A 24,508-nucleotide genomic window follows, 5' to 3' on the forward strand; every position below is an offset into this window, starting at 1 on the left:
GAAGTTTACTGAATAAATAAACTAAATACTGGGTGCCAGCCACGGTGTTTCACATACATTAGATTGTTCAATCCTCACAACCACCCTTGTGGCACAGGCACTATTTACAGCCACTTGACAGAGGAGAAAATCGACTCAGAAAGGGACAGACACAGGCAACTGAGTGGCAGCACAGGGATTTGAGTCTAGGTCCATCCAAGCCCAAACTGAGCACTTCCAACTGCTCTGCCCATAGCCTCCTCCATCCTGACAGCTGTCAGCAAAGCGTGGTCACCCCTCTGACGCTGCTTCTCACCTCATCCAGTTCCTCTGCTGCAGTTCTGCTCATTACACATTTGTTCTAAAAAGAGAAAATATTGCTTCCCTGCTTAGGATGGATTCAAAGGCTCAGGCATGTACTTCAAAGACACAGGAAGCAACAGGGCAGGGAAAGCCTCCCTCCATTTGCCTTTCATATAAGGGACATTTCATTTCCTTAGTTTAGCAATGGTTGAGAAAAGACCACTGTAATCGCTGAAGTAATTTTAGCTGCTGTTAACAAACAACTCCCAAGTTTCAGTGGTTTAACCTTAAAAACACTTATTTCTCACATAACTGTCAAACACAGATTTGCAATAAGCCAAGTGCTCAGGGTTTGAGGCTCGTCTCCTGGGTGGCCAGTCACACAGCACTTTCTTCTGGGCAGCGAGTGGAGCCTCCCAGGCCCGTTTTCTACATGTGCCCTCAGGTAAGGTGCACGCGCCATGCTTGGGGGCTTGTGTACAGCGTGCCACCCCCAGTCACTCCCTGGCAAGGCCACGGGCAGGGGCGTGCTTGTGCACAGAATCAGGGCCCCTGTCTCAGCTCCACACCATACCCTGATCCTTACTCCTTTCCCATTCCTTGTGTGCAGAAGCTCGGACACTTTTTAACACTCCAGATTACAAATAAGAATGAAAGTCGGCAGTGACTCTGTTAGGGTGCAAAAAGTCTATTACAAATGCTCCACCGCTGCTAGTGACAGGCTCCGGCAATTTTATAAGCCCACAGATGGACTCCTTTGAGAATTCCACCAGGACCTGAAGAAGTGAGGTGCGTCGTCGTCAGCACCAGTCCCCTAGCTACTTCTTAAGTGGTTCACAGTTTTGATGGTCTCCCGCAGGGATTAATTTTGAATCCAGGAGAGAGTCTTCACTTCTGTGGCCCAAGGACAGAGGTGTCCTCAGGGACCTGAAAACTAGGGGGCCCCCAGGCCCTCTTGGAGTATACCACCTGGAAGCCCTGAAGCTTAGAATCAGCCCTCCAACCATGTCCTGCTCGTCCCCTCTGGTACCATCTCCAACAAAGACTGTCCCTTCATCCCCTGGGGCCTTCCTGCCTCTCCACAGTGGCCCTGCATGTTTACTGAGGCTCTCCTGACTGTCCAGGGCAGTGAAACTCACACTGAGCGAGCAAGGCTCTGATCTCGGCCTCTCAAGATGGTTTTGCAGGGAACAGAGCTGCCTGCCCTGGGAGAATAAGATGGAGTTCTCTGCCTGGAACCCACACTCCCTCATATTCTTATTCCCAGGGGCTCAGTTCACTTCCCAAGAGCAGGAGGGACTAAGACTTCTCGGACAAGCTCACTCAAGCATGACAAACACCTCCTTCCTTTGTGCCCCTTAGTACCTAATGGGGACGATAATGTTTAGGATCGTGCACTTCAGTGGTTAGTTACATGCTGTCTCTCTCTCAGAGTATACAAGCTCTTAAGGAAAGGAAAGGTTTCTTACATCTATATATTTTTTCTATCTAATATGGCATTTGACCCACAGAAATGTCACTCAGTGAATGCAATTTATTCCTGAGAGAATGAGTTAGTAAATAAAAAAAGAGGGAGTGTCACTGAGTTAAGGATGAATGGGGGAAGAATGAGAAGGAAAGGCTAGGGGAGTGAGTGAATGAATGAGTGTCAGAGGCAGAACCATGGTCCACTGCCTCCAAGTATCCACTCTTCTGCTACCTTGCAACCAGAATCAGAACTGCTTTTTCAGTTGCACACACTGACACCGACAAAAAGAATACACTTCCTACCCTCCATTGAAATCAGACGTAACCTTATGACTAAGTTCTGTGACTAAATTAAACAGAAGTAGCAGTGTTGCATAAGGTATCAAGGAAAATCCTTTAAAAAGGAAGATATGTGCTTTTGGCTTGTGTCTTCATGTTTCTATGACCAAAAGATATGTGATGATTGGAGCTTAGCTGCCATGTTCAATGAGGTAACCTCAAAAACCCCCAAAATAACAACAAAAAACAAAAACAAAAAGCCCCACACTGGGACCGGGAGGCAGAAAGATAGAATTCTTGATTTCTGTTAATCACAGAGCCACTGTAACAGCCTAGATAGCCTTCCTCTGAACCTTTTTTACATCAGAGAGAAATAAATTTCCATTTCACTTGTTATTTTGTGGTATGTTAATTTGGCTTTCCCCCCCCCCCCCCATCATATACAATTGATACTAACCCAGAATCACAGGTTTACGGTAGAGCTAGTCCTAAAACCCACGCTTCATCTCACCCGGTCTCCAGTTCTTCTGACGCCAGCTGCAGGTCACTCTATGATGGCCTGACACGCCACACTCACCCAGATCTTGCAGATGCCCTCCAAATGTCAATCCAAAGCCATAACATAGAATGGGAGAATCTAGATCTTTTTTTGAAAGTATTCAAAGTGAAGGATGATCCCTGGTCAACGTTCAAAACCTAGCCGACTGGCAGGGAGCAGACTGAATGCAATTCCCAAGGAACAGTCCCAGGAAGTACAAGCAGGGAAACCCATCGAAGACCACAGACCCTGGTACACTCACATTTCTGGTGGCTCCTGCATTTCAACTGTAAAGCATTTGTCCTTCTGCAAAGGGGTGCACACGGGAGGGGTCTTACCTCCGCCAGGGAATGCCAGTGTGCAATGGGCTTGCGTGGATATGACAACATCTCACTCCAGTGGTCTCTGCCCAGCCGCTCAGCTTCGTTGCCTACTTGACACACGCCGATGATCTCATTGTGACCTACACTGTGAAATGGTCCACAATAGTTATTTTTTTCCTAAAATTTTGATATATAAGAACAGCAACTACTCAGTTAAACATATAGGAATTAGGAAAGGGTTGGTTCTTTTCACTCTTGAATGTAAAAGCACAGGTTAACCTTAACAGCCCCTAGGACTTGGGGACCAATATGGCACTTGGGGGCACTGACAGGAAGCCCAGAGTCTGGCCCTCACACAACTGGGCTGTCTTAACACTGGCAGAACTTAGCTTGTTCCCAAGAACATTGAGTTGGAAAAACTCTCTGATGCACACAAAGGATGCCACCTCTGGTTCTGGAACAAGGCTGACTTCAGGCCTTCAGATCTCTGTGATGAAAAATGGGGGCACTGCAAGGAGTTTCTTGCACTGATGGCTGTTTCACCTCAACAAATGGGAATCAAGAATGGGTCATGGAAGAGCTCTGAGTCTGGCAGCTGTAGCCTTGAGCTGACAAGGGCAGAATGGAGGTGGCTCCTGCCTCTTGCAAGACCTCTCTTTAGAAAACATGTTTTCTTTTCATGCTCTTCCCTCCTTCCTTCCAAGCCCAGCTTTGCTTCTCTGACCCAACTTCAGTTTCCTACTGTAGAAAAACACTGAGATCCTTTAATACCTAGCTAGTATTTCTGAAACATCCTTGGATAGGTCTCTGCCTTGGCTCATTTTTTTTCCTTCCTTCCAGGTTTTGGTTATAAATCCTTTGCATGCATCCAGAATTATATGGCTCATCCTTTAATTCTCTGGGATCCAAATTCACAGGCCCGCTCTTTTTCCTTCCTGCAAAGATGAGGGATTTTTCTCCTATGGATGGTGCAAGGGGGAGGCAAGGGTGGAGAAGCAGTGTGAAGGATATTGGATTCTATGCTCATTAAAATCAGTTGCATGCAGAAGCCCCATGAATTCTGCCATGGATTTTTCCAGACCAGATTCATGAGTTTATTGAGAATTAAATTGAAGCAGAGCTCACATAATCAGATTTGTCGATGTGGGAAACTTGGCAATAGCTTGAAAAATACTGGCCCAGCCTTCCACGGCTGGTGGGCCATGCTCCCTCCTGCGGCCTGACACTATTGGTGTTGTGTGTCGTCCAGAGGGACAGGATGAGGTCTACAGCCCAGCATGTGCTGTCACACCCATGTGCAGCCAAGCCAATGGACATGCTCCCTAGGTTGCAAGACGATTATGTTTCACCCAGAAATCTGCTGGAAAGAGTGTTCAGGGCACTGAGGCTGCTGGGCTGACATTTCAGGGTCTGTGGGAAAATTATTTAGCTGCAAATGATACTGTAAGACATTAGAAGTCAGAATGATTTTTTTTTTTTTAATAATTGTGCCCAGACCACGTGGGAGGTTTCCAATTAAAAAAAAGACTTTGCATTTTTGTCTAATGACTGGTTTAACATGTATAATTCCCTGTTGGTACTTCCTTTGCATATTAAAATGACTGTTTTTCAAATCAGTCCTTTAAATACACAACTGGCTACAATGCAGGCTATAAATATCTCTTCTGTGCGGTATTAATTAGAAAGTCGAGCATCTTATACATTTTAATGTACCCCGTCATCCATATTGATTCTAGCAATTTCAAGAGAACATTTCTGTGTTTGCTTTCAGACTTAAGTGGATAGAAATGATCTTTATTAAACATATTGGGAGAAGAAAAAGAAAAAAAGAATGAAGCTGTGTATTTAGAAATGTTGATGGTCTGGCTCAAGTAATCATTCTGCTGTTTGGAGTGGAATTTTTCTGATAAAGGCCAGGTAGGACTGCCTGAGGGAAGATTAAGATCTGTGGGGCCCACAGTTCTCCAAGCTGACTTTAGCGGTGTTCAGGGACGGAGAGGGGAAGCAAGGAAGAGACAGAAGGATGGAGGAGGGGAGAGAATGAGAAACAGGAGAGCTTAGAGGCTTGCAAAATGGTGACTCCTTGTCAATCAGCTCTCAGGGTGCTGCTTAGTGGCTGCACTGGGACAGCAGCTAAGACTCCACGGCTGCCACCCCTTCCCTAGTCCTGGGCACAGTGGGTCTGCAATGAGAAACAGCTCCAGGCATCTCACCGGTCGTAGTCCATGACTGCTATGGACAGGTGGATTTGGTCAATGTTCTCGGGAGGGACGTCAAAGACTATGGCTTCATTGTAAACAGGATTCAGAGTGTTCCTCTTGGTGGACGTTTTCCTCTTTTTTAGTCGTCTGCCATCACACATCAGTGAGACTTTCACGTAGGGATCTGCACAGACCATGAGAAGCAGGAGTACTGTGAGGAGACATGCAGATTTAGGCCAGCAGTTTTGTCATGGTAGAGTTTCAAGGACCACAGGGTGCAGAAACCCTTTACCTGCCTGCAGACTGGAGTCTGAAGATTTTAATTCATACAATGTCTGGGCAACGACTGGAGTTGGGGTAATTAAGTCATTCAGGAAAAAGCACAGGACACACTCTGCTCAAAATGTGCGGAATTTAAAAACAGTGTGAAAACATCTGTTATCAAATTAGAAATGTTCCAGCTAGGATCACGGACTTGCCAGGATGCCACAGGAAGGGAAACACAAGGCATTTTCAAGGCACGGGGGAAGAGGTGGCACGCTCTGACTCGGAGCCACCCCATGAAGTCTTTCCTAAAACCCAGGCCTTTAGGAAAGGGAGAAGCTAAACACCTGGACATAGCAAGAAGCTGGGGTGCAGGTGGATGTCCTTCAGTGCAGAAGCTTCAAGCTCTTGAGCTGCCTGCAGTCGAGCTGTGAAGGGGAAGCAGTTCAGCAGGTCAGGGAGAGAAAGGACACAGGCTCACTTGTGGGGCCATGCTGCCACTGGGTGGCAGGGGACAAGCCTGGTCTCTGTGCCTGCTGGGACATCGCTGGTTTCACCTCACCATTTTCCTGCTCAGTGGGGAGTTCTCCTTGCTTCACCTGCATAACCACGGGTGGCCCTGACACTCATACACTGTCCAGGAGGACTTAGGAGGGCCAGAAGGGGTCACACCTTTTTTGTTTTCCGGTTGAATAAAACATTGGTATCCAGGAGGCAATTTATCGTATCTTTTGATCTCAGTGACCAAAAGCCAATGGACTGGGCATTTTGCGACTACATTTTGGGAACCTCTGCAGAGGTGGCTTGTGAACTTATATAGGGGAACTCCATTTCAGGATACCTTCTGTTAGGATTTCATCTTTTTTTTTTTTTTGGCCATGCCAAGCAGTATGGGATCTCAGTTCCTCCAGCAGGAATCTAACTAATGTCCTCTGCATTGGAAGTATGGAAGCTTAACCACTGGACTGCCAGGGAAGTCCCTCTGTGAGGGTTTAATATTTAAAGGTACATGCTTGATTCACTGGAAAAACCAAACTGCATAGTTCACCGATGGACCCTTCACAGAAGGATATAGGATATCAATTTTCTAAAAGCCTGAGGTGACAATTGCTTGTATCTGAGGAAAGACCCAATTAGATATATCAGCATGTGCAAACTGTGGGTCCAGTCCACAGTCACGTGGGCCCTAAGAGGGAAGCCCTAAGAGGGAATACTGGTAGTAATAATGAGAGCTAACACCGAGGAGCTTTCAGTGTGTGCCAGGCACCATTCCTAGGCATCATAATCCTGTAACAACACAAACAGCCAGACACTATTATGATCCTCATTTTTACAGATGGGGAATCTGAAACCCAGAGGGACTGACTTGCCAGAGTCACACAGCTATTAGGTCTAGGACTAGGTTTAAACCTAGGCAGTTTGGTTCCAAAGTCCATGTACCTTTATTACTCCACTGGAAGCTTCATGAGGTGCTATATAAGAACTGTAGGAAGAAATGTGAATTTGAGATTGTCCCACCTGATGCTCCTGTTATGTCCATTGCCTTTAAATTCCTTGCTTTTATAATGGTAATGGTCAGCCTGCCAGCCGTGGGAAGATAGCAGAGGGAAAACATCAGTTCTCCAAGATCCACGTTGTCCTGTTGAGAAAGCACAAACTGAAGCGCTAGAAATATCTTCATTTGGCAGAAACCAACAAAATTCTGTAAAGCAATTATCCTTCAATTAAAAAAAATAAATTTTAAACATAAAATAATCATCATAATAAAGAAAGTGTCTTTAGCCTGGTGCACACAGAAGCAGGGGCAGGGCAGCATCGCAGGGGCTGCACTGGTCCTTCTGCTCATCTCCCAAATCCCTCACGTCTTTTCCCTTCACATCATCAATCACAAGAAGAATAAATGCTCCTACCTCAGGAGCCCCCTCCCTAAGGAAACACACTCATCTTTAGATGGCAGAACTGCAGACTGTCTGGGTTCTTTCCCTTCTGTCTCATTACCTGCAGCCCTGCACAGAGAACAGAAGCCCCCACAGCCTAACTAACCCCATGGAGACCCCCATGTGATTTCACTCATATCCCCACCATAGTCCACACAGCCCCTGGGACAAAGCTATACAGAGTCCCCAGCAGTGCTGTCTGCCTCACAGGCACCCCAGACATGCTCTGTATACAGCCCTCGCAGTCTTGTGCACTCTCTCAAATGGGTCTCCATACAGCCCCTTGGAGACTCCTCATCCCTGGTTTCCTAGATATCTTCGCCCGCAGTTTTTCCCGCAAACCTCATACAGGCACATGTCACCATCAATATGCATCCCTCCCCGACAGTCCCTCACTCTTCCCTACATGGTCCCCACCAAGTTTGCTGCAATACTTCCATACACTCCTGCTAACACTCTCCATCCTGACACATGCGTGCATGCGCACGTGCACACACACACCCACATCCCTCTACCCACCAGAACCCTGCACACAACCTGGTCACACACAACCTGTGCAGACCAGGATGTGGCTTCACTGAGGCCTGCAAACGCTAGTCCCTACAGTTCTTTAGACGAGGACCCTGCAGAGCAGCAGCCCTGAGCCCACACATCCACAGCCCTGGACACACTTGGACACCTGCCCAGCCCTATGCAATCTCCAGACTGGCGGACATAGGAGGGGATCTAGGTCCCACAGCCCCCGATTGCTGACCGCTGGGCTCCCACTTTGCTTAAGCTTTTGCTTTCTTTCTTTGTCTCTAAGAAGCCCCACTTTCCTCTGCTGGGGAAAACATCTCCTTGGGCAGTGTGCAGCCAATCAAATAGGTCAGAAGACACCATTCTCTTTCTCCTTTTTAGCCCAGGGAAAATACAACCAGAAATGGGGAAAAAAAGAAAAAAGCCAGTTCGTTTCAACTTCTGTGATACCTGAGGTTATCAAGCTGGGTGTCTGGGTCTAATTAATATAGCTTCATAATGATAATGCTCTGGGGTGTCCGCTTTTTGCCCTCAACATCTATTGCCTCTCCTCCCCTCCTTGATTCTCCAAGGATGCTTCTATTTTTAGAAGCACAGATTCGGCTCTGGAAGGTCATCTCGCCCAACCTCCTTCCTTGACCGCTTCTGTAGGAGGATGAAGTGAAGGGAGCCTGTCTGGTCGCTAAGGCAGATGGATTGCTCTGTATCCCTGAGCTCTGCCTGCTTCATGTAAATAAATGACCTCCCCTCGAAAGCATGCCAGGCTCTTCTGGTTCCTGAAGCCCTGGTATCAAGAGACCTAGGTAGTTGGGCCTGTCCCTCTGGGGTGGAGGTGAGGGAAGAGATGACAATTCTACAGGAGTGGGGTGTCACATGGGCTGGGGCTAGACAGTTTTGTGTTGCTGGGGTTTCGACTGCAGGAGGAGGGTCTGCTGTCACTGAAGGATTTGATCCAGTTTCTGGCCAGTAGCAGAGAAAAAAGAGGAGCAACAGCTGTTCCCATCAATTACCTTTTTCTCTTTACACTCCCTGGCCTACTCCCTTGCCCTTGGACCTCTTCTGTCTGCCTTAAGCAGAAAGGCCCAGACATCTGTTCTTCTCAGAGGACTTTTCTCAGAGGGCTCAAACCCCCTCTCCTCTCATCCTGCCCTAATAATCTTGGTCTGAACAAAGTAAAACAGGAGCAACCAAAGTCACACGTATGAAGCTCTATCATCATTTTTTTCAGCACACGATTTCTGAGGGCCCCCACTGCATCAGCTCTGTAGGGCCGGAGATGCGACGATCTATCTACTCCAGTCCCCACCCTCAAGGCCAAGGCACACAACTGAATGTACTGTGTTAAGTTACTTTTGTGCTAAGTACATTTTCCTCCAACATAAACCTCTTTCATTCACAAATATTTACATTATATTGCTGTTTGCTCATGAGTTAAAAGAAAAAAAATATGCTTCAGATTTAGTTATATATTCAGAATGTGAACTAGAGCTAAAGTCCACTTTTGTACTTAGAAGAAAAACCTAGGCAAATTAAAGATTTATTAGGGAGAAAAGGCTTGGTTTGATTTCCAAGTGCTTTAAAAATAAATCATTTAAAATTATCGAAACTATGAAAGTAAGAGTGATAAAATTCAAGTACAAACATTTTTGAGTATAATAGTAAAATATCTCCTTTTCTTAAACATACAACCTAAGTCACTCCTTTCCCCAGAGTAACACTGAAAAATCACGCACATTTTTCTTTTTGTCCTTTATCCATTCATCCATCCATCTGCTTGCTCTCTTAACATCTGTTGTGGTTGTTGACCACGGCTCTCTTCCAGGTGCTGGAAGCTGTTTTTGCCGTGGTGACAACAGATGTGGTCCCTTGAGAAGTGACCAGTTTGTGGGCTATGGAATAGGAGTTGATGGAACCTAATGCTAACTCTGATTTCTCCCCATCAGCACATACTAATTTGGGGTTAAGAATCTATGGCTCCTGATGTGTATAAACATTCCCTTTAAATCAGTGGTTCTCAACCAGAAGCAATTTTGCTCCCTCCCGGCACATTTGTTGTTATTTGGATAAATCTGTAACTATTACAACTGGGGAGGCAGGTGTTACTGACATCTAGTAGGTAGAGTCCAGGGATGTTGCTAAACATCCTACAATGCACAGGGGAGCCCCTCACTACAATGAATTATTTGGTCCAAAATGTCAGTAGTGCCAAGGTTGAGAAACACTGCCTTACACAGAAGTACTTATATTGTTAGTAAAAAATTTTCCAGAATGCTGATAAAAGTCAAATACAAAAGAGTATGGAGTGTTTGGCTTCTTTTCCAACTTGACAGAAATCAGATATGCAGAGGTGTCACTGGTGGCTAAATGCCCTGTAGGGGTACAAGGGGAAGGAAAATGTCATACAAAAAATGCTTCATTTGCTTCTGCTTTGTGTGGCCAAGGTCAGTATTGTTGGCAAGATATATCGGGAACTGATAGCAAATGTGCATGAATTCTGTACCTGCAAAACCTATAAACTCTTTCTGCGATGTTTACCTGTAGTGGTCTGTGATAGTTCTAGTCTTTGTCTAGCTAGCGCACTTTTGCATTCCTACCCTTGGATTCTTCTGGTGAAATCCTTCCCAATTCCATAAAGGTCTAGAAGGGCTGCTGCAGGAATTCAGACCAAAGTATTCATGGCCCTGTCCACTGTCTTCTGTTCAGGGATGAGTATGTTACCCACACAGGAAGATTTAGAGTCTTCTCTGGGACTAAAAAAACTAATATTGAGAAAGAGAAATTTTAATTTTATTGGGGTTATTCACTGGAAAGATATGAAACTAGCATTGCTATAAGGTTCTTGTACTGAAGATAAGTAGAATACTATCACTTTAAGTTAGGCTCTGTATATTAAAAACATATACTACCATAAACCCCAAAGAAATGACTAAAATAACACAATTTATTAACTATAAATTAGCCAGCAAAAGGGATAAGATACATGCTTTAAAAATATTAAGTTAATCCAAAAGACGGCAGAAAAAAAGAAAAAGGGAATAAGACTGGGAGAGACATAAATGATGGAAAACAAATAGTAAGATGGTAAATTTAAACAAAATAATTTCAGTAATCACATAAATGTAAAAGATCTAAGCATCCAAACGAAAAGCAAAGATTATCTAATTTAGTAAACAGCAAGACCCAATATTATGCTCTCTACAAGAAATTTAATTTAAATATACAGGTATACGTACATTAAAAGTAGAAGAATAAAAAACAATATGCCACACTTAAACTAATAGAAAGAAATCTGGAGTGGTTAAGTTAATATCAGACAAAGTATATGTAAAAGCAACGAGTATTATCAGGAAAAAGAGGATCATTTCATTATCTGAAGCAAAAACTTATAGAACTGTGAGGATAAACAAGTTGCAGTCAGAGATTTGAATACCTGAATAGCACTATCAACTAACTTGGCCTAATGAGTGGCATTAAAGAAATACCAAACAGCAATTGAATACACATCTTTTCAGGTGAACCCAGAACACTGAACAAGAAAGATCATATTATAGCCCATAAAACAAGTCTCAATTAAATTTGAGAAGATTCAAACTATATTCTCTGGCTGCAATGGAAATGAATTAGAAATCAATAACAAAAAGATAATCTGGGAAATCTCTAAATATTTGGAAACTAAATAACACACTTCTAAATGCTCAATTCAAAAAAAGGCAAAGAAAAAAGGAATGAAAGTACAGGTGGAACAAACAGAAAAGACAGATTTAAACACTACCATCTTGATAATTACATTAAATGTATATACCTGATAACTTCAATTAAAAAGATTTAAATTTTCTGATAGGACTGTAAAGCAAGACCCAGCTATATACACTGTCTACAGGAAACCCACTTAAAATATCAAGACAAAGATAGGTTTAAAGGATGAAAAAAATTAGGCCATGTAAACAGTAATCTAAAGAGAGCTAGAGTGGTTATATTAATATCAAGATTCCAGACCAAGGAATATTACCAGGGAGGAAGGTGATATTTCATTGACAAAGGCTAAAATCATCAAGAAGACATAATCTTAAATGCATATGCTTCTAATAACAGAACTTCAAAATACATTAAACAAATGAGATAGAATTAAGAGGAGAAATAAGCAAACACACAAGTAGAATTAGCGATTCCAACACTACTCTATCAGTAATTCATTGAACAAGCAAGCAAAAAATAAGTTAAGGATATAAAAGACTTGAATAATATTATCGACCAACCTGACGTAATTGACACTTTACCTATTAATACTCCATCAAATGATCAAAATGCCCATTCTTTTCAAATATAAACATTCAGCAAGATGAATCATATTCTGAGTCATTAAAAAATTCTCATTAAATTCAAAATGAATGAAATCACACAAAGTATGTTCTTTAACAATAATAAAATTAAAGTAGAATTCAACCATAGATATCTAAAAAATCTCTAAATATTTGAAAATTAGACAATACTTTTCTAAATTATCTATAGGTCAAAGAAAAAAGTCATAAGAGATATTAAAAATTATTTTGAACCAAATGGTAGTGGTTATATGACTATATATAGGTGACAAACTTGCACACTTAAAATTGATTAATTTTGTGGTACATAAATTAATGGAAATTTTAAAATTCTGAAAAGACAGATTTTACAGAGGACTATAATTTTGTCTTCTGGTTTTATTGTCTTGAGTTCAGAGAATGCCTTGATGGTTTCAACCATTTAAAAATTATCCTATCCTATCCCATGCATTTGCGCTCAAATGTATCGAAAAATAATGCCTATCCTCTATTCACAAGGGACTTATTTCTATATTTTTATTAAGTCAAGCTTGTTAATTTTGTATCCAAATCTTCTTCCCCTTGGAATTTATTACGACATTGTCTTTCAAAATATGGTTTATTTCCATTCCATTGTTTCATAGACAAAGTATTAGCAAACATTTAAACTATGGTTAACATATTTATTTCAATGCTCACTGCAGTTTCATAAAACCCATTATCTCCCATTTTAAGATACACTTTGCTTGTGTGTGTCCTTGAGTACTTTTTTCCCAGTGAGGGTTCACAGGTAGTTAGAGTAATCTTTATTGTGCTCTAATTCTTTACAGAAAGTTAGCTGGGCACAGAATTTAGCTTAAAATTATTTTATCTTAGAATCTTCTACTTTGTCACAATACCTTCTAGTACTTCATGTTCTAGCTAGGGTGTTTGATGTCATTCTTTTGTAGATTTTTTTTCCCCCTCAAGGAGGTTTTAAGATTGTTTCTTTGTACTTTTACTTTGTACTTGTATCTTCTGTAATTTCCCCAAAAGGTATTTAGATTTCTTGTTTTCACTGATTTTGCTTGGTCCTCAGTGATTGATGTTAATTGGAATTTTTTTCTCTTGCTTTAATCTCTTTTTCTCCAGTGACCAGTTGATCTATTTGTTTACCTTGGACCTTCTCTTTCATAATGTTGGTTTTCCTCAGATTCTAGGACATCCTTAATTGTCTGTATTTATAACTGAAGGGTCAAAGCAAAAATCTTTTACTGCTTGTCATTTTGTGAAGATCCTCATGAAGAAGTGGGGGCAATCTCATATTTTCATCTGATATAGATAACTGGATGTTTTGAATAATTATTCTTTAATACCACTTGTATGATATTAACATTGCCAAAATTAATGAACTTTGGTTTTATAGTAGGTTATAAAGTTAGGCATGGAATCATTATCAACAGAGTTTTGATATCCCAGTCTCAATAATTTTTAAGCACCACTGTACTGGGTTTCCCAGGTGGCACTAGTGGTAAAGAACCCACCTCACTCTTGCCTGGAGAATCCCTTGAACAGAGGAGACTGCCAGGCTACAGTGCATGGGGTCACAAAGAGTCCGACATGACTGAAGTGACTTAGCAAGCAAGCCAATGCAGGAGCATAAAAGACACAGGTTCGATCCCTGGGTCAGGAAGCTCCTCTCCGGAGGAGGGCATGGCAACCCATTCCAGTGTTCCTGACTAGAGAATCCCACAGACAGAAGACCCTGGTGGTGGGCTACAGTCCATAGGGTCACAAAGAGTTGGACACCGCTGTAGTGACTCTGCACACATACACACGTCCTGGGGGTCCGCAAGACCACCCTCAGGTCTGAGGATTCATTAGAAAGACCCAGAAAGGCTATTATACTCATGGTGGTGGGGGTAATTTAGTTGCTAAGTCATGTTCATATGGTTTCTTACAATAAAAGGACGCATTTAAATCAGCAAAGAAAAAAATATTACATTGGGTGGAGTCCGAGAGAAATCAGGCATTAGTTTCCAGTTGCCCTTTTCCAATGGAGTCACACATACAGCACTTGATACTCCCCACAGTGATGTGTGACAAAACACACTAAGTATCACCAATGAGGAAAGCTCACCTAAACCCTGATGCCCAATGTTCTTACTGCGGGTGGTAAGGAGTACCTGCATGACTAATCTTAGCTGGTCAGTCTTTACTCCCTTCATCAGAGGGCGATCAGTGTAGCCTAGAGCCCTTAAATGAACAAACCCAAGTAACCATCATAAATTATGGGCTTCCCTGGTGGCTCAGATGGTTTTTAAAAAATCTGTCTGCAATGTAGGAGACCTGGGTTTAATCCCTGGAGGAGGGCATGACACCCCACTCTTTCAGTCAAGGTCTAGTCCCTTTTGTAGAATGTGCAGGGTTTAGGTACCCCAAGCTTGTTGAGCCAATTCTTTACTATACATACATAGTGCCCTCCGTTCAGCTTGCCTTTTCACACATCTTTTCCTGTACTGAGAAGGGGAGAAGTGGTTGTGGTCCATCGCTTGTGTACCTAACCATCACACATTCTCACCCAGAGATCAACAGTTGATGACACAGAAGACATTCTGGAAGGAAGTTAGGTTAACAGCAGGGACAGGCAGAGGTATTAGATAGGATAAGGGCTGATCATAATGGAATTAAACTAGAACTCTATAATAAAAAGATAGAGTGTTTCTATATGTTTAGAAACTAAGAAATACACTTCCAAATAACCACGGTTCCAAGTAAAAACCACAATGAAAATCAGAAATATATTGCACTTACGGTCCTCATCCCTGCTCGTGACACAGGGTTCCTAAAACCCTTGTAAATCCCTAAGTGATAAGAGTACTAACAGCGCTAGGAGCATCTTCTGTTTGAGTGAGGCAACTGTGGGTAGGTTCCTTGATGGCTTCTGGATGGGAACTGGTCACCAAAGAGACTAAGCCGTGATTAAAAACTCAAAATTTTCAGTACCACCCCCCACCCATTCTCCAGATACGGGAGAGGGCCGGAAATGAAGCTGATAATTGACCATGCCTACATTAGAAAGCCCCCATAAATTATTGAAAATATTGGTTTCAGAGATCTTCCAGGTTGGTTAAGACATTCATGTATCAGGAAAGTGACACATCCCCCAGCTCCATGGAGTCAGAAGCTGCTGTGCTCAGGACCTTCCCAGACCTCACCCAATGCATCTCTGCTCATCTGTATTCCTTATCACATCTTTTAATAGACAGGTAAAGCAAGTAAAGGTTTCCCTGAGTTCTGTGAGCTGTTGTGGCAAATAACGGAATCCAAGGAGGAGGTCATGGGACCATCTGACCTGTAGCCAAGCTGGACAGAAGTTGTGGGTAATCTGGGCACTTGCTCCTTGTGACTGGCATTTGAAGCCGGGAAGTCTCATGGGACTGGGTCCTTAATCAGGTAGACAGTGTCAAATTGAGCTAAACTGTAAGACACCCAGCTGGTCTCAGAACTGCCTGTGAGATATATAAGAAAAACCCCACCATGTCTGGTGTCAGAGGTGTGAGTATGGTAGTCATACGAGAGTAAAAGAAACACAGGAAGAGAACTGTAGGATCTTCCCCACACAAATGCTTAAGAATCAAATTAATGGAAAATTTTTAGCTTTAAAAACTGTAACATGGAACAAAATAACTTGGAAAAAGAACAACAAATTAAATCCAAACTAAGTAGAAGAAAGGAAATAATAAATTTAAAAGCAGAAATTAATGATATAAAAACAATATATTTAAAGAAAATCAATGAAGCCAAAAGTTAGCTTTGAAAAGGCTAAATAAAAACTGTTAACCTTTGTTAAAATAGGTAAAAAAGAGGGGCTGGGGAGAAAGGCAGAAATAATCATGTCATGGTTGAAATGTAACACCACTGTGGATCTTTACTAAAAACACTAAACAGATAAAAAAATTATTTTATAAACACTTTTACATCCACCTTAACATTTTTACAGATTATAAAAATTAGACATAATGTACAGATTTTTTGAAGTGAGATTTTTAAAAAATTAAACAAAATATGAGAAAACCGAATGAAGAAAAACATGAAAATGAGAGCACATTACTTCCATGTGTTTTACCTCAAGTTTATGAGGTTAATTTACATATGATGTTTTAAAAATATGGTTGTTCACAGTAAAATAATAAAGAGGAAAATCATGTAATTATCTAAGCGAATGTAGAAAAATATGATAAAAATCAAGCATCTATTATGGTAAAAGTTTTTAACAAACCAGATATAGAAGAGGAATTTATCTGATGGTGGGCCTCTAAAAACAAGGCTACAGCAGTGATGTACTTACTGTGAAATGTGAAAAGCTACCCAATTAACGTAAGAAAGAAGACACCTACTGCTTATACTCTACACTGCACTTCAGGCTTAGCTAGGGAAATAAGGTATAGAAAAGAAATAAATGGTATAATGTTTTGACATGAAGCATTCATTCTGTTATTTATTTCTCCTGTGTAAAGAAATAAATCCTGGGGGAATTCCCTGGTGGTCCAGTATGCTTTTGCTGCCAAGGGCCTGGATTTGATCCCTAGCCGAGGAACTAAGATCCCACAAGCCATGTGGCATGGCAAAAAAAAAAAAATTTTTTTAAGCTATACATAGATTATTATAATTAATAAGCATGCTTATTGATGACTGGTGGGTTGATGGCTATAAGTAAATAAAAATAGATTTAATTTTTATGTACCTGAAAAAAAGGTTAAAAAATAGAAGAAAAAAAAAACACCTTTATTTATTTATTTTTATTTTATTTTATTTTATTTTATTTTTTTTGTGGTTCCATATGAATTTTATTTTATTTATTTATTTTTTTTCTCTTTTTATTCCCAAACATGAACCCCCCTCCCACCTCCCTCCCCATAACATCTTTCTGGGTCATCCCCATGCACCAGCCCCAAGCATGCTGCATCCTGCGTCAGACATAGACTGGCGATTCAATTCACATGATAGTATACATGTTAGAATGTGATTCTCCCAAATCATCCCACCCTCTCCCTCTCCCTCTGAATCCAAAAGTCCGTTATACACATCTGTGTCTCTTTCCCTGTCTTGCATACAGGGTCGTCATTGCCATCTTCCTAAATTCCATATATATGTGTTAGTATACTGTACTGGTGTTTTTCTTTCTGGCTTACTTCACTCTGTATAATCGGCTCCAGTTTCATCCATCTCATCAGAACTGATTCAAATGAATTCTTTTTAACGGCTGAGTAATACTCCATTGTGTATATGTACCACAGCTTTCCTATCCATTCATCTGCTGATGGACATCTAGGTTGTTTCCATGTCCTGGCTATTATAAACAGTGCTGCGAGGAACATTGGGGTACATGTGTCTCTTTCAATTCTGGTTTCCTCGGAAAAAACACCTTTATTTAAAACAGCATCAGGAAACATCAAAACCCTGGAATAAATTTACCTAAAACTGTATACTATTTCTTTATAGAAAAATGGTAGAGCATTATTGAGTAAAGCTAAAGAAGGTTTAAATAAATGAAGAGATATACTATGTCCAGAGACTGGAAGAACTCAATATTACATAGATATTCTCCAAACTGATCTACAGGCTAAATGTAATTCCAATCAAATTACAATTTGACAGACTGATTCTAAATTTAACCTGGACAAGCAAAGTACTAAGCAACCAAGATTCTCTTGAAGAAGAACAAATTGGGAGAACCTAGTCTACCTGATAGGAAGACTTAACTAGAATGCTACTGGGCTAGCGGAGCATTTGTGCCGGGCACATAAACCCATGGAGTTGTATAGAGAGCTCAGAAACGGACTCATGCACGTATGGACATTCGTCTTATGTACCAGTTCTCTTCATTTGCCTCTCCACTTACTCCTTGCTCTGTGCCCTCAAACGCTGTCCTCCTCAGAAAGAAACAGAACTTAATGTACTTACTAAGAAACTTGAACATCTGACAGAGTTTGGAACAAGTTAGTGATAGGCATGTGAACACACACAACCCCCACAGCAAATAAAATCAAGATAACTCATTTGTTTGTTCTTCATTCAAGAAACATTTATGGGATACAATTATTTGTCAGGTACTCTTCAGGGGGGGCTTCTCTGACGGCTCAGTGGTAAAGAATTCACCTGCAATCCAGGAGACGCAGATTCAGTTCCTGGGTTGGGAAGATCCCCTGGAGAAGGAAATAGCAACCCATTCCAGTATTCTTGCCTGGGAAATCCCATGGACAGAGAAGCCTGGGGCTACAGAGAGTCAGACAAGACTTAGTGACTAAACCACCACCTTCAGGCTACTAGGAATCCATCAGGGAACCAAATAGGCAAAAGCCATTTGCCATCATGAGTCTTGTATTTCTTATGTGTAAAGCTTGACAATGAGCAAAACCAACTGTATATAGACATTCACATACATATACACACACACACACACATATATAGATACACATATAATACACACACGTGTAATACAATGCAGAGAAGAAAAAAGTCCAGAACAAGGATTAAATAGTATTGAAGAGAGTTAAATAAAATGTTAAGTAGGGAAGGCTTCATAATAGAGCTCCTTTTTGAGTGAAGACCTTTAGAAATGAGGTTAGAAAGCTGTAATGCAGCTAACCGGGGGGGAACTGCACACGGATCAAAGAGCAAGCACAGATGCCGTGAGGTGGGAGTGTACCTGCTGTGTCTGCAGAAGAGAAAGGAGATAGCAAGAAGAGACGGGAGGGAAAAATGGGCAGGTCACAGAGCTTGTGAGGGACCGAATCACGCAGGTTATCATAAGAACTTTGCTCTAAGTGGGAATGGAAGTCATTAAAAGATTCAAGCCGAGAAACAGCATAATGTGGTTTTATTTTAATGTGATCACTCAGGCTTCTGTGTTGAGATGAGTCTGAGGGGACAAGGGCAGCAGCAGGGCCAGTAGTTAGGAGATGACCGTAACGAACCTGGTGAGAGGTGACATGGATTGGTCCACAGAAAACAGTGGAGAGAGATGATCAAATTTTGAAGATGAAACAACAGAGTTTTCTAATAGAATAAATGATAGAAAGAGAGTAGTCAAGGATGATTCCAGTACTTTTGGTCTGAGTTAATGAGAAGGTGGAATTGCCAATAACTTGCATTTCTAAATGGAGAGGGAGGAGGCACTGGGCTATGGGAAAGTGAAAGTGTTAGTCACTTAGTTGTGCCCGACTCTTTGTGACTCCATGGATTGTATCCCACCAGGCTCCTCTGTCCATGGAATTCTCCAGGCAAGAATACTGGAATGGATTGTCATTCCCTTCTCCAGGGGAACTTCCAGAATCAGGGATGGAACCCGAGTCTCCTACATTGCAGGAAGATTCTTGACCCTCTGAACCACCAGAGAAGGCTATGGTAAAGACCAAGAACTCAGTTCTGTATGCATTAAATGTGCGATCCAAATGGGAAGGTCAGGGAGCCAATTAAATACGAGTATGGAGATCAGGAGTAAGAGCCAGGCTAGAAATACAAACTCCTGGGTGGAACAAAGAAGGCAATCACACTAAATGGCTCAGCTATAAACTAAGTTTACATAATAACGATACAGATAGGAATAACTATCTCAACAAATTTGTAATATTACTATTTTGAGAAGTTGGAGGAGCAAGAGTGTGTTCGTGTAGCGCACTTATGAGCTAAATCTTCACCTTTTGTAACAAAATTTGATAGAAATCTAAAACTAAAAAATAAAAGAGAGCATTAAAAAATATGGAGGCATATTTTGAAACAAACAGCTGAAAGTGTTTGGTTTGAAGACTGAGAATTGAAGCTAGGGGTATAAACATATAGAGGACTTGTTATTTAAAAGTCCTGAAGTCTGGACGTGTGGAACAACAGGGTGAAGTCTTAGTGATTCCTTATTATGCAACCTTAGATAAACTACATAATTTCTCAGTTTATCAATTCTCTGCTCTTAGTTTCTTCATTTGGAAACTAGTGCTGTGCTGTGCTTAGTTGCTCAGTCATGTCCGACTTTGTGAGTCCATGGACTGTAGCCGGCCAGGCTTCTCAGTCCATGGGGATTCTCCAGGCAAGAATACTGGAGTGGGTTGCCACGCCCTTCTCCAGGCGATCTTCCCAACCCAGGGATCGAACCCAGGTCTCCCACATTGCAGGCAGATTCTTTACCATCTAAGCCCTGTGTATGTGCTTAGTCGCTCGGTCGTGTCCAACTCTTGTGACACCATAGACCATAACCTGCCAGGCTCCTCTGTCTAGGGGATTTTCCAGGCAAGAATACTGGAGTGGGTTGCCATTTCCTTCTCCAATCTAAGGTCTAGTGTTGTTAAAAAGATCAAATGAGACAATCTGCATCTGTAGTAAATAAGAGGTGGCTAATATTACTACATCTGATGTATGCTTCTCATTCTCACTGGTCTCTACACTCTTCTAGAGGGAGTCTGACTTCTCCATCTTTCCTAGTGGCAGACACTTAACGAGTAGCTTAGTATTTCATGAACCGATGCACACATGAAGAGGTGCAAGAGGTCTTGGATATCTGCTGCAGCACCCGTAGCCTAGCTTCCTCAAGACTTTGGGTCAAATTTCCAAGAAGCCACTAAGCTATGGGACATCTGGTTACCACCCACCCCGTATCCCCCAGCACTACTGACTCACTGAGAAATCCTGTTCTTACAGAGTCTCTCACAAAAACAAAAAACACTTGTGAGATAAAGCAGGGTGAAATAATTATTTATTAGGTAGAGAGGAAATTCCAGTTGCAACACTTCTCTCAAGGGTCATTAATTTTCACTGTAACAATCACACTGATGGCCCAAACCTGGCTCACCTGTAAATGGAAGCTTGCAATGATTTGGTCATTCAGTTTTCTCAGAAACTCCCACCGTATTCCTGGTACTTGACCCAGACGTGACAAAATTGGCAAAAACATCCTTTTTCAGTGACAGATCCTACCAATAATTAGCATGCACTGTTAAAGTAACTGTTGATTGCACTTTATTTATAGATATTAACATGATTAATTGCACTGGAAGTGTTCCTGGAGGATGACGCTCTCCGAGCTGGTGCTGGGGGACGAGAGAAGCCAGCAGCCCTCACAGGGCCCTGGGAGACGACTGCCATCAGCCCACTCCTTTTCCTTTTTTGAATCATTCCCTCAAATGATTCTAGATCTAATTCCACAGGACTGGCCCTACACTAGAAAGTATTACTCTGACTAATGATATGCTCAGTTAGGAATACATAGGATAACAACATCACATATATATTAGATCACTTTACAGTTGACCAAAAATATTGACATCGCTATCTTTTCTGATTTTATCTGCTTCCCTAGTTTAAAATGCCACATGTGTACATGGATGACTCCAACATTTATGTCTCCATGCCCACCTCTTCCTGCATTATAAACTCATCCAAGTGCCTTCCTTAGGTGTCAGGTTAATTGTCTAATAGGCATCTCAAACTTGATATTTCAAATCTGGAACTTATTTCCCTTTCCTGCTCCCAGCCATCCTACCCATCGTTTCCATTTCAGTTTGGTAAACACATCCTCCGAGCAGTTCCCCAAATCTGGTAGTCATTAGATTTTGTATTCCTCATCTCCTCTCACCCTCCCACATCTGTAAGCCATGTTATTTCTCCCTCCAAAAATATCTAGTCTGTCCAATTTTATACTTCTCTATGTTGCTGCTGCTGCTAAGTCACTTCAGTCATGTCCGACTCTGTGCGACCTCATATAGATGGCAGCCCTCCAGGCTCTGCCGTCCCTGGGATTCTCCAGGTAAGAACACTGGAGTGGGTTGCCATTTCCTTCTCCAATGCATGAAAGTGAAAAGTGAAAGTGAAGTCACTGAGTCGTGTCCAACTCCCAGTGACCCCATGGACTGCAGCCCACCAGGCTCCTCCGTCCATGGGATTTTCCAGGCAGGAGTACTGGAGTGGGGTGCCATTGCTATCCTATACCAAAATACCATCACCTTCTCATGTAACTCCCTTAGAATCATGAAGGCAAAAGGAGAAGTGAGTCCGTGAGTCAGGATGGCTGCTATATGTTCATATCACACGATGCTATATGGCTCACAGTTGCTCAAGCTAGAAGGAAGCCTCTGTTGCTTGCTTACATATCCTCATGCTTAACCTGCAACGTGACTGAGTCTGGGATTCCCGTCTGGACTGGTGCACTGGTGAGGACTCAGAGGACTGGTTCCTCTGATGTGGGGATGGTGTGGTTCCTGACTGTCCCACATGACTGGGGCTTCCCCTTAGAGGCTTCTAAGAGTATAATCTAGGGGCTGGCTGACGAGTTCACATGTGTACATGTGTGCTGAGTTGCTTCAGTCGTATCCGACTCCTTATGACCCTATGGACTGTAACTTGCCAGGCTTTTCTTCCATGGGATTCTCCAGGCAAGAATACTGGAGCAATTGCCATGCCCTCCTCCAGAGGATTTTCCCACCCAGGGGTCGAACCCGCATCTGCTGTGTCTCCTGCATTGCTGGTGGATTCTTTACTGCTGAGTCACCAAGGAAGTCCAGCAAGTTCCCATCAAAGTGATTTAGTCACTAAGTCATGTCCAACTCTTCCAAGTCCAAGGACTGTAGCCTGCCAAGCTTCTCTGTCCATGGGGTTTTCCAGGCAAGAATACTGGAGTGGACTGCCCTACCCTCGTCCAGGGGATCTTCCTGACCCCGGGACTGAACCCATGTCCCTTTAGTCTCCTGCATTGGCAGGCAGGTTCTTTACCACTAGTGCCAGCTGGGAAGCCCAATTTTGCTTTAGGCTACATCAATAGAGGTACAGGCTAGGGAGGGAGGTTATACACCAGCCACAACGCACCTGAAACCTGAATTCTGTTCTGGACACCTGCAGTTTAGAGATGTGTGATCACCTGAAAGACGGTGAGAAGAGCAACTACCGTGAGACGGACAGGATCAGTATTACACGAGGAACAATGAGGAGGTATTAAATTTTCAGGAAAAGGTTCGAGAAAGACAAGACTCTTGTCAGCGCAGATTTGAAGTGGAGTCGTACAAAAGAGGGACTAAACTCACTCTTAACGGTTCAAAGGTTCAGAACCAGGGCCAGCAAGGGGAAGACATAGGAAGATTTAGAATATCCTCCTCTATCACAATCCAAAATCATGGTCTGTTTGTCTGTGAAGGGGGAGGATTTACTATCTGTTCAGCAGATTTCTCTGCTTTAGAGAGGAATGGAGTGGTTAACAATGTAAAGTCTTTCCCAGCCCTGATGTCATATAGTTCCCTGATCTCAGACATCAGCTGATAGGCAAGAGGAGACAATCAAGTTTTGGAGCAAGGCAATCATGTTATCAGAATTGTGGTTAAGGAGATAGGACTTGGTGGAGTGTGCGACTGTCTCTGAGGGGGAGATCTAGAGGGACCTCATGCAAAGAGTTGACTCTTTGGAAAAGACTCTGATTCTGATGATGGGAGGGATTGGGGGCAGGAGGAGAAGGGGATAACGGAGGATGAGCTGGCTGGATGGCATCACCGACTTGATGGACATGAGTTTGGGTGAACTCCGGGAGATGGTGATGGACAGGGAGGCCTGGCGTGCTGCGATTCATGGGGTTGCAAAGAGGCGGACATGACTGAGTGACTGAACTGAGGAGGTCAGAAATGGTGAGGGCTCCTGACTAAAGCTGCCTAATTCAGCATCGTAGGAACACGCGAACTTTAAAAGCAGACACGGAAAAGAAGAGGTGAATTCTAACCTTGGTGCACCAAGCACAAGACTTTTGGGTACTGGAGTCCTGATGAGACTTACTCTTTCTCAACTTGCTGCCCTAATAAATTCTTTAAGATTCACGCATAAGTTTTTTTAATACTTCTATTTTCCCAGGAAGCATGTTTAGTCAAAGACTGCCCTCGATGAACACAAGGAGAATTTCAAAAGTTAAAGGGCTACAGAAAAGACTTTCGTATTTAAGTTGAAGGTAAAACAATCTATTCTGCTAAGACATTTTAGAGGTCCATCAATTCTTAATAGAAAAAAAGGAACAAGATGAAAATTTGTTCTTCTTTAAAGAAAAAGTTTCACTCGGGAACAGGAGAGCGTCTTTAGAAGCTTGGGCATTGTGTGATGACTCTAACTGTTACAAGGCGTTTCGCTGGCTTTTGAAGAAAAAAAAAGAAAAACATTAAGATGCATTGGAAATAATTAAGAATTCACCCAGCATTGTAAGCATCTTTGTCATCCCAAACATTCCATCAAAACTAAGAATTCACACAGTTTAGGGAAGATGGGAGGATGAGATTCTCTAGTAAAAGATGCCCTCTAAAGGGAAACATGACGGTTAGTGAATTAAACCAACATGCTCAGTGGAATGAACAATCATAAAGAAAAAACACATTATTTTTACTCTACTCATTGGAAAAGACTG

General features: G+C 42.3%; 1 protein-coding gene across 2 annotated transcripts in view; it reads right to left on the reverse strand.

Annotated features, from left to right (window-relative positions):
- The window catches only part of SYT9 (synaptotagmin 9), a 210,149-nt gene that overhangs the window by 48,103 nt on the left and 137,538 nt on the right, over positions 1 to 24,508 (reverse strand). Inside the window, exons 4-6 of one of the 2 annotated variants that reach the window (XR_011249350.1) lie at positions 6,873 to 6,993; positions 5,103 to 5,274; positions 2,905 to 3,029 (exon numbers count right to left, since the gene is read on the reverse strand). Coding sequence is in view for 1 of the 2 variants with exons in the window: in XM_069554537.1 (XP_069410638.1) it covers positions 2,905 to 3,034; positions 5,103 to 5,274; positions 6,873 to 6,993 (423 nt within the window). In the remaining variant the exon portion in view is untranslated. Of the gene's footprint in view, positions 1 to 2,904; positions 3,035 to 5,102; positions 5,275 to 6,872; positions 6,994 to 24,508 lie in introns of both variants that reach the window. The other variant, XM_069554537.1, reaches the window with a different exon arrangement.

Source organism: Ovis canadensis, chromosome 15 (genome assembly GCF_042477335.2).
Source record: "Ovis canadensis isolate MfBH-ARS-UI-01 breed Bighorn chromosome 15, ARS-UI_OviCan_v2, whole genome shotgun sequence".
NCBI classification, from domain to species: Eukaryota; Metazoa; Chordata; class Mammalia; order Artiodactyla; family Bovidae; genus Ovis; species Ovis canadensis.